The 11,524-nt window shown below is 35.2% G+C and overlaps 1 protein-coding gene across 1 annotated transcript; it reads left to right on the top strand.

The window, feature by feature from the left end:
• Positions 1-725: 725 nt before the first annotated feature.
• On the top strand, positions 726-2,599 carry LOC100888239. The gene is made up of 2 exons (XM_030978961.1): positions 726-980; positions 1,702-2,599. The coding sequence occupies exons 1-2, from the start codon at positions 779-781 to the stop codon at positions 2,031-2,033; spliced, it is 534 nt and encodes a 177-aa protein (XP_030834821.1). The 5' UTR covers positions 726-778; the 3' UTR covers positions 2,034-2,599.
• Positions 2,600-11,524: the final 8,925 nt, after the last annotated feature.

Raw genomic sequence — 11,524 nt, 5'->3', positions numbered from 1 at the left:
ACATTTATTTCTCTTCTTTAAGGATGCATTGTCGACCGGCTGCCTCATCAACATGTATACCAGACTGAGATGGTTCGTTTGGCATACAACATATTATACCAAGATGTTGAACCATTGGCCACACTTCTCGGTATGGACACGAGCAGACGGGAGGTAGTTCAGAAAGCAGATAATGGGACAATAGGTCTTTTGTTACATCTATTGAATCAATATAAAGATGATGACGTGTATCGGCGTCGCGATTTCTGTGTTGCACTGGGAAATCTTGGATATCTGGATGCTGCTCGATTAGCCTTCTTTGGTAAGAAAATTGATCCGAACAAAGTACCCCTAAAAAATGCTTAATGAATTCGATTTAAATGAACTAAGCCCCACAGTATCTCAAACTAACTCCATGTGGATACATGTATTAACAAAAAAAGATTCTTCACGTTTTTGAAATAAACATTTCCCCATCATATTTTTATCTGGCCCTAGCCAATTAAACAATAACGTAAATTTAAAGTAACTTATGCTTGGTTTAAAATCTTCAATCCAATTTCCCTGCCAATTTCATCTTAATTAATTTAGCATGTAAAAAAACATAATGTCAACGAGTTTTCTTGAAAGCCATTTACGACTCCGCAATAATAGACGAAATTACACCATCTACTTTAGTTTTCATCATGTTCTGTAAATTCATTTTCTTGAAAAAAGCTACATATGTTTATATTACCAAGGTTATGAAGAAAGTCTCAGCGAACTTTGTAACATCACATCACAGTTGAATGAGGAGGAAATGGACAAATTGGTTGTCCATCTCAAAGTCGACAAAGCCGACAGATCAATTGGGCGAGGAGCAACGGAACCATGCGTCAATTTGAAGGTGATAACGATGTGGAGGAATCGGTTTAGGACAGAGCCCTTTCACTACAGACTCAAGTTAGCTGTTGGCCTCAAAGCAATTCAGAAAACAGAGATTGCTTATGATGTTCTGGCCGGTAAGGAACACTAATAATTCATAATTGCTCATTATGGAAATCAAATGATATTGCCATATACTTTTCCGTACCAAATAAAATTTGTACAGGAAAAAAAATTTAAATCATGTATCTTGAATCTTCTCTGCAGCATTATGTAGTTGATAAATTCTTTATTATGGAGGAGCCCGTGCATTTACGCTGTGCCATAGCTGTTAAGGTCCCATCATAATTTACTTTGTACTCTGCTAATCTCATTTTAAATGTCCAAATGAAGTTTCCCGAGATATCATGCTTCTGCTATGCAGATGACACACAGCTTTATGTATCATTCAGACCTGATGAACATGCTCAAGAGCGATGTGTCTCACTTCTAGAAACATGTGTAGACTTTGTACGTGGGTGGATCAAAAAGAAATTAACGCTAGGTGGTCGAGCATATGCTTGTGGAGCCCTAAAACTCCTTAATAACTTACCATTGGAAGTCAGGAAAACACCATCCGTGGATATCTTTAAATCTAAACTGAAAGCACATCTTTTCAAATAATTATAAATCTAAGCATATCAGGAGCTCTTGTGGAGCAGTCGAACATATGCTAATTGTTGGATAGCTTCTACACTCTATAAATGTATTTTATTATTTATAATTAGCATATCTTATACTAGACGGAATAAACTTTGTTTTCACACACCCAGAAAAGGATTTTTTTAATATAGCAAATTTGCTATTTTTTCCTAATAGGTAAAAAAGAGACATCGAAGGTCAACCCCGATGTCGTAGAACGTATTTTCAACAGTTTTGATCACGACAGACTGAACAGACTCTGTAAGGAAATTGGACGGTACAAACTTGTAGAAGAGAGCCGCATCAAAGCAACACAAGGCGTGAAGTTATGGGTAGAAGACTGGCTTGAAAAATTCGACAAAACCCCTGCGCGGCCAACAGCAACCAACTTGCCCAAAGACAAGTTCACCTCTCGAAGACTTAAGAATGACGAAATATTCAGGGCCGGATTTTTCGAACTTGCTGAAGAAATCATGCTAGTCGAGTATCCCAGATTCCCATCTGCTTAGTTTACAATTGCATTTCACGGGCTGCCTTATAACTAAATCGCTCTCTTATATTACCAAAACATAAAGAGAATGTTCATCATAATTATGTCAAATAATACATTTGATAGTATGACCAATTCAGGATCTGATATGGTGGCACCCTTAGTTGTACATTTTTGTGCTCATGTATTTTTACTTATTTTAACTGGATTTCGTGTACATCAAATAATGTTTACACCATCGTGGAAGAGCAATGGCTTAGTGGTAGAGCATTGGTCCTATATCCTGGAGATCCCGGGTTTCGAAACCAAGATAAATTTGTGCACAGTTTTTTCTCCTAATGTAGTCTCTCTCTCTGTCAGTCAAATTCTTTATCCAGTTGTATGTTTGATGCCATCATATCTAAATGTTTTATTCCAAAACCTATAACTTTCAAAAGATGCATTCTATATTATGTAGCATTATTATGATTTGAGCATGTCCATTGTTGGTAACATTGTATAGTTCGATCCACATTACTAGGTTCAAACCCTTACGCGTTTTTTTTTATATATTTTAGTTTGTATAGTTCACCATTTTCCCTTTTCCCCCTTTGTTCTTCTGAAATGGAGTAACCATATATTTCATTGTTATTGCTTTACATGTAGATGGAAAATGTTTATCCCCAAAATGATGTCCTTTGTAAATGTCAATTATCATATTCAAGTATGATTATGATTGAAACATACTAACTGGACATTATAGTTATTACTCTTCTTCTTCCTTTCTGCTCTATCCTCGATTGAACTCCTGAATAACAACAAAAATCCGTTATCTTTAATATTGAAGCTAATTAAACTTCTTGCGTGTGATAATGAATCGATTAGACATCCTATGTAATCCGATGCTATTTCAATTTGCATTACTACTGAAGGCTTTCCTTGAAAGATGTAATTTATTTGCTGACACCGAAATTTGATAACTCTAAATTTTATAATTCTTCGTATAATTGTATAGTTTTATATCAATTGTTTTTTATTTATATTTTCTGCATTATTTGTATTTTTATTTTTGTTGTTTTATGGCTGCACATTTTGATATAAGTCTTCATTTAATCCCAATGTACAAATATGATTTGTGTATCATGTATAACATCGTATTTTACTCAACTCCTTGAAATTCAAGTTAAAAATGTAATATTTCATCAGCCTGTTCCATCTGTTCTTGCTTGTGTACCTAACTATTATAATTGGCATGACTGTATATATTTGTTATGTAATCTGTAGGAGATTTCACCCTTCGGCCTTTTCGATTTAGCTTGTCCATAACTATGGATGCATGGTCTTATTGTGTTTTCACAAGTGCCTTCTTTATTTTGTTCACGAGTAAAATTGTACATAAAGCTTTATGGAGAGGCGACGTTGAGACTATTTGATATTTTCCTTGCTATTGAATGAAGGAGTAGGGTTGAGGGGATTAAGTCTCATGTGAATATTTGTTTCGAAATTATTTGCATTATTATTAATGACTTTGTAATCGACCCTGCTTCTTATCCTGAACATGAGTGGCTGCAGGTGTCACGTGATTTGAAGGTCACCACGGTCGATCTGCTGGCCATTGAACCTATAGAGCAATATATCAACGTCTCCCATTTTTTCCGAGTCTGTAAATCCCCTTTTACCCTTCCACAAGTTTTAGAGTGTCAAACACAAATAGGTAACAGATTTATGCACAAATATACATTTGCGATACATTGTCCACAATTCCTATGAGCAAAATAAAAATGTGTAGTTCTAAGCTTTTTAATTTGTTGTCATTTTGTCAAAAAGTATTGTTTCTCACCATAAAAGCAATCATGGGATCTAACGAAACAATATATGCTGCCATCAAAAACTGATGTTGAGTACCTACTGTATGTCTATTAATACATAACCTGCTAAAGATTTACGTGTAATTAGATATAAGAGCATTTTAATAATCATTTTCCTTGTTATTGTGGATGCATATATAAAGAGGAAATGACAAATCTTCTTGAACAAAGCTAAATGTATTGTTCTCTTGTGCCTTCTGGAAGAAGGGAGGACGAGAAATTGGTTCTTATTTAAATAAAACATTGCTGTCTCTTTTAAAGAGAAGACGTTATTGAATTAATAGTGTTAATCATATGAAAGCGACGTGTTTTACACAGATTAATTCTTTTTTTGAGGATATCAGAATATTGATGTGAGACTTTGTAATGACATCAAATCGTACAGTTTTCTTCTTCTTTAATTCTAAGAAGCAGTTATATTGTAGAATTATAAATACGGTGATAAACATTACAAATCTGAATATGAATGTTTATATTATATCTTTGCTTTTATATCATGTTATCCAAATCCATTTTAAAGGTATATCATATAGCAATGTAAATGATACGAATTAAGACCATGATAAAGGGCTAATCGTTTCCGCAAAAGTACTACGGTCAAGCTATCGATGTTTTCATTATATTTGAGCTCTTCTGTGAAAAGGGATTGTGTGTTTCGGTTGCCCGTGTGAATCATTGGAGGTCGCACATTTGTAAATATGTAAAGTAATTAGATGTATACATTTGCCTGAAATGACAAAGGTTATTATACAATAGGCAGGATTGTGTGGGCAGTAAGCCGATGTGGCTTTTTTTGCGGGAGAAACGGTTGATACATTTTCCCTCTTCGTTGGATTGGTTGGGTTTCGGGGATCTACAGGAAATATGTGGTCGCCTGTGGCTTTCTTGGTATTGCGTCTTGTCTCGCCAAATGAGACAGATGTGTTTATTGTGTATAGTTTCGTTTGTGCTAGACATCACGGTAATTGTCATAGGCAGGCGCGTACGCAGACGGGGGGGGGGGGGGGGGGGGGTCGAACCTCCCCCTCAAATTGTGTGTGTGTGTGTTTTGGAAGAACCTCCCCCCCTCAATTTTGTTTTAATTAACACCAAAAATAATACAAATTGTGCTAATGTGTGACCAAAAAAGGTGACCTTACCCCCCCCCCCTCGAACGGTTGCCAGGACCAATTCTTTTATATTTTTAATGTGCTCTTATTTCGATAATCCATTAACAATTTTTATGCGGGGATTGGAACTTGGTCCAAGATTTTGATAAAAATACATATAATCATATTCGTCTTAACAATCCTATTGCCAAGAAAAAATTCGATCAAATGAAGAGAGATTTAGATTTGATAGACCCATGGAGAGAATAGCATGTCCAGGATTTGTTTTTTTACATAGCGTCAACCTACTCCCTTTAAAGCGGCTAGATTGGATTATTTGTTGGTCTCCACTGAATTACTGTCAATCGTTTATGAAATAGAGATTTTTTCCTTGATACAGATCCGTTGATTCCTTGGTCAAGCTATCTTTCAATTCAAATCGTTGTAGGGTAGGTCAAGGGATGATAGTTATGTAGACAAAATTAAAGATGTAATGCAACAAACGAGTGAGACCTATTCAGTCCCATATGATTACAATTCATTAGATTTGGAGTAGAAGGGCAAGGTACACAATATGAATTTACTGTAAAACGATCATTTATTTTTTGATACGTTGTTGACCATGCTCAGAGGTGAAACAATTTTATACGCAGCCAGAAAGAAGAAAAGATTGGAAAATTTAGAATGTGATTTGGACAAGTAAATGATTGATTTGGAGAATGCATTGATATAAAAAACGGACAAAAATAGAGTTTTAGTTATATAATATAAGAATAAAGTTCAGTTAGAATCGTTGAGAAAAGAAAAAAAATGGAAGGAATAAGATGAGGTCTTGAATTAATTGGATGTAATATGGCAAGAAGTCATCGAAATATTTTTTGAATTTAGAAACAAGAAATGATGTGAATAAACGTATATGCAAATTGGTCACTATTGAAAACAAGGGGGTTATATCGCAGGATGATATTATATCACAAATTGTATTGTTCTATTCTAAATTGTATGAAAATAATCCTGTTGTTGATGTAGACTTAAATACAATATTTAATGATTCAGAAATAAGTAAATTAACCACATATGGCTACGATTGTCTCAATTTTCGCTCGCTGGATCACTGCAGCACAAGCATAGCTCGTTCGACGTCACTACCAAACTAGCCAATCTGCTGTCAATGACGTCATATTGAATGCGGCGGCAAATATATTTTGTGAAATTATCGAGAAAGGGACTAATTGCAAACTAGTTTTATTTTTGGATGGAAACGCAGACATTGTAATCTTGACATTCATTGAAGTCATCAAAATAGGGTAAGTTACGTCTCAGATGATTCAAGAGGTCTATTTTGTAGATACATTTTCAATTTCTTAGAATGTTCCACTGTGTTGCAGGGTACCGGGTGTATGCCATTGTATGTGATGTGTTCGCGCGCAATGGCGCGAATTATACATTCTTCTTCTTCGCTATAAGTCGGGTGTGAACATTCCTTTCCTTCTCAATACAATAACTTTCACCTGTCTAAGTTATTCAAACCATACCGCCTCGCCACTCCCATTACGTAATCATTAAAAGGATCTGCATATACAACATTTTCCTGCTATACGTTGTACCGCAGGTAAATACAAATCTCCATGGTATACCTTACAGTCCAAACGATAAATATATGTGCCTTAAACGAAGAAGGCGACAATCGGCGTAGCAGACGACACTTGATAGTAATTTTGTATGTAAGATTGCTTTGCTAAATATAAACTACTTTGTTAATAAATATCAACTAAAATTTCTTTTACATATTTTTAAACCGTCATTGATATTTAATAATTCATGAGTGAGTTAAAGAAACATACCAAACTATATAATGATATGAAATACTTGGTGGCAATTAGGGGAGTTTGACGTGATGACCGATTGCACCCCTCTGCTAATAACCGAATATTCCATGGTGTGTCATGAATATTCATGTTTTTACTTACCTCGGCTAAATGTTTGCTTTTACTAAATGGAAAAATTACGGTGGGGGCTGGATGAAATGGACATAATGAACCAAGCAGAAGTGATCTATGATAATTCATGCTTCTTATCCTTCGTGAGCTTGACCTATAATCTTAAAATCGCTTGGCAAACTGAGTCCAAAGTTCGACTTGTTTCACATGTGTATTATAGGCAATGGCGAGCTTGTAACCTATTTTGAAAAATTATGGTGGGTGAACTTTCAAAAGTCAATGAGACATAAGGGCTCTAATGAAAGAGCTAGTGATAACGTACGTCGGGGTGGATGTGCTTTTCGTTTAAACAAAAAATGAATTTGTAACGATTTGTTGTTTAAACGTCCATAGGCTAACATGTTAGGCTGCTGACTCTGACGATAGGGGGCGTTGTGAAATGAAACTAAACGGAGCAATATGCTTCAATGTCACAGAAGCTCGGAGGAGAACTCTCCATTGAAGAGGTACATCAAGCACTTATAAATATGAACAAATGAAAAATCACCTGGTCTAGATGGATACACCGTCGAATTTTTAAAGTATTTTTGGAAATAATTACACATATTTTTAGTGAGGTATTTGAACTCTGTATATTTATCTGGCATGTCCTAAACACAGAAGTAGGGAGTTATCTCTTTATTGAACGTGGTGTATAAAAAAGGTTCTGCTCGAATAGTAAACAGATTGAAGAACGTACTTCATTTTCTTATACATAAAAATCAGAAAAGGCTGTCAGGGAGTTCGTTTTGTTAATGATAGTTTAGAGACAAAATAATGGTGATTTTTGTTTTCTTCTCTGGAACATTTCCAAGAAAATTATAATATTCAAATAAATTTGCTTTCTTATCGTGGATTATGCGATGCAATTAGACAAGGGTTTAACAATTGTATTATTTTTTAACAAGGTGCCACAACCCCTTTTTCCAGAAACAATGGCATTTGTTATGAAACGTATTAAAGGATGTTCACATATCTATGCAATTTTATTAAAGAGAAGAAAAGGAGGATGTAAACATTTTCTTAAACGGAAATGCGTTTTCGACCTCCATATTGCTCCGTTTAGTCTCATTTCACAACGCCCCCTATCGTCAGAGTCAGCAACCTACACAAAAACGAAAATGCAACTTTGCGAACATATTCGAAATTTATTGAAAGGAAATCTCATGGAGGGAAAATGTTGAAAAGTATCACTTAAGGAAAAAATCAATATAATTATGTATTTTGTATGCAAATATTATTCAATAAATAAATGATGGAGAAAAGGAGATTTGGTAAGATAACTTGTGTTGAATAAGAGGGCCAATCTGCCTTGTTATTTCTTACATTACAGAAAGTACATTGTGAGATAATAATGGTTAAGAATTTAAAGCGTGACAATAGATGCAAAAGAGGAAAGTGTTTTAAGACAATATCAAATACTACCATAACGGTAAAGAGAGATACAAAAACAAAGCAAAAGATAACTTACAATTGTCAATATTTAGTTGGAAAAAAAAAGAGAAAGTAAATACAAACACCTTGTTTAAATTAGCATTTATAGCATACAAATTACAAATCAATAACTGATTTACAAATGGCATTTTGATGGTCTCATTTTCCATTGAAAGGCTAGGGCTATCCTACATTGATATCAATACTGTCAAAATGAAAAGAGATAAACCCAACATGCCTTTTTACTTGCACATGTGTTTGTTGTTGCCTAGCACTAAACAAAAACGTCTGTAGTAATTCTGTGGCCGGTGACCATTATAACAATCCTATTTTAAATACAGCTATACAAGCATAAAAGACGATTGCTTAGTTTCAGTTGGTGATAACATGACGTATCCTATTTCGCTTTGTGCTTGCCCAACAACAGGGTGTTTCAAGTTTCAAGTTTATTTAATTTCACTTTATCAAGAATAAGATATTTGAACATAATGAAAAATGGTAATTATTATAACTAAACATACAATATAGAAAACATAATGTACATGATATCAGATAATACAATCATATAAATCAATCAATAAAGTGGGGGATCTACTAAAAAGCAAAGCTTGTATTATTTAGGTCCCGGTTCATGGATTTGTGTATAACTAAGGGTATTTGAATTAACATAGTTACAAAAGCATATGATTACACGAGGGTTATCTTTAAGTGACACATTTTACTAAACATATCGTAAACAATTGAAAAAAGGAAGAATTATTCACCATATTGTGCCCAACAAGAAACGGGTAGGCCCAACTCTGTGTATAAATGACTCTGGTGCAGATAAGGTTTTGTTTTTACTCTTTGGCAATAGCTTGTCTGTGATTGTTAATTTCTATACTTTGTCCCTTTATAACTACGTCATATAATGTTGTCCTAAATCATTGGATTTCTTTATAAATTGTATTACCATGTATATATTTATTTTAGTTATAGCTGTCTATTTCTTTTGTGTATAAATTGTATAAAAAAGCACTAATACAAAAACTATGTACAGGGACCTTTTTAACTTACATGAATTAAAAAAAAAACACCTTCAACTTGAGTAAGGTACAATTACAACTTCACCGTGTCCTTTATTTCCTCTTGTTGGATGATCGATATTAAAATATGATTTACAGACAGTATGCAAAGTAAGGGGCCTCACAATGAACTCGGGGGGGGGGGGGGACCCCGCAAGTAATTCCTATAAAGTCAGACAGTTAAGAATTATAAATAGTACATTGACGACGATTACTAAGGTAGCTAGAAACTGTCAACAAAGGCCTTTGACAGATCAATGAATACACCGATAGCGAGTGAATTATCTTCAAAGTGAGAGTTGAGTTGAGTGGTCTTTCCACAAGCCAAATTGATTTACAAAACGACAAATTTGTATAGGTTTTGTTGTAAATGATACGTTCTAGAATCTTGGAGAAAACAAAGAGTACTGAGATAGGTCTTTAATTGCTAACTTGTTCCTTTACTCCCCTTTTGAAAAAAATTGGGTTATTCTTGCTAATTTCATTTTATCTGGGAATTTAACGGCACTAAGTGATAAATTAAATACATAGCATAGTGGTTAACGTATTGGGTCAATAACAGCTTTAATAATTTACTACAATTTACTATATTGCCCAATGAATAAAGAGGTGGCGCTATTCAAAGAACGTTCACAGAACCATTGCTAACTACCTCTGATAACACTCATGGAGAGGTATTGCTGACTTAATGTAATGTGTAGAGAGCACCGAGTTGGACACACTATAATAATAATAATATTCCGCTTTTATGTAGCTCCTAATGAAACTATCTCTAAGCGCTTTACAAATATACTATTACCCCGGTCATTGGATTGAATACTTGTCCGCATGCAAGTGTGTGCACAATCTCCTCTCCACTCCCTGGGAACATTCCAGCGACGCGTTACTTGACGCATAGAGACTGTTTGACCAACAATAGGGACTTTTAGAATAACTTTACGAGAACACGACGAATGCCGACTAATCATGCGTGTCAACGTACTAAACTGCCCATGTTGACTACAATTAGAAATCTTTTAGATTGCACTCGACGATATGCACGCATGCAGGAAGTAACACTATGAACATCACGAACAAAGAAAGAGGACAAAATATACAGTTCCAAATACTACCCTCAACAAAAGAACATCCCTTCACTGCTATTATGTAAAAATGTGTAGAACAGGTGAATATGCATGTGACACCTGTTCTACACATTTTTACATAATAGCAGGGAACTGATGTTCCTTTTCTACCTGAGGAACTGTATATTTTATGCGCACGCGGCATACTAGTACCTTGAGCATGTAAAGGCGCTATATAAATACGAATATGTATGTATGTATGTACTAGATTTAGGAAAATCAAGGTTGACGCACTCTCGATCGCCGACTGAGACGACGTCACACGTTGCAGTCAAAGCTGTAGACGTGCAAATCTAAAAGTCCCTAATGACGGTCGCATCCTACCGGGTACCCATTTAACACCTGGGTGGAGAATAGCAAGTACAGGTTAATATCTTGCCAAAGGATATTAGTGCCGTGTCGGAATTCGAACCCTCGACCTTTGCATAACCAGTAAAGCGCCTTAAACCACTCGATCACGACACTCCTACTATTGCGAATATTGTTTAGGGGAAGCCAAAACCAAAATATTTATGTTTAATGTTGTCACCAAATGAAACCAAGGTGGTCGATCTGTGTTAAAGATGGCTCTGACCACTGTAAGTGTCCATGGAATATCAAGTTGAAGAGAAACAAAGAGAGAGAGAGAGAGAGAGAGAGAGAGAAAGAAGCAGAGATTTTTTTATTTGTATATGCTTTATATGAAAAAAGAGAAATATCAGTTCATTGTCACCATTCGACACGCTTCTACAGTTTCTTTACATTTTAGTCACATGATCTGCATACAATTCATATAATTATAGTGGTTTGAGCGTGGCAGACAAGCAATGCACATTCTTATTTTACAGAAAAGAAGCGATAATTTTTTCCAGTCTCCTGTCACATTTGGAATGAAATGTGTCGGTAAACCAGGCGCGGATCCAGGGGGGGAGGCCGAGCGGGTCTCCCCCTTCCCTCTCTGCAAAAAAGAGAGAGAGAGAGAGAGAGAGAAGGAA

The sequence above is a fragment of the Strongylocentrotus purpuratus genome, unplaced genomic scaffold, assembly GCF_000002235.5.
Source record: "Strongylocentrotus purpuratus isolate Spur 01 unplaced genomic scaffold, Spur_5.0 spur5_scaffold_1, whole genome shotgun sequence".
NCBI lineage: Eukaryota > Metazoa > Echinodermata > Echinoidea > Camarodonta > Strongylocentrotidae > Strongylocentrotus > Strongylocentrotus purpuratus.
Note: the sequence above shows the minus strand (reverse complement) of the source record. Positions and strands in the feature narration are given on the sequence as shown.

Coding starts and splice junctions, on each gene's coding strand:
- LOC100888239 (XM_030978961.1), top strand. CDS start 779: ATGGACAAATTGGTTGTCCATCTCAAAGTCGACAAAGCCGACAGATCA. Junction 981..1,701: donor TGCTTATGATGTTCTGGCCG/GTAAGGAACACT, acceptor TTTTCCTAATAG/GTAAAAAAGAGACATCGAAG.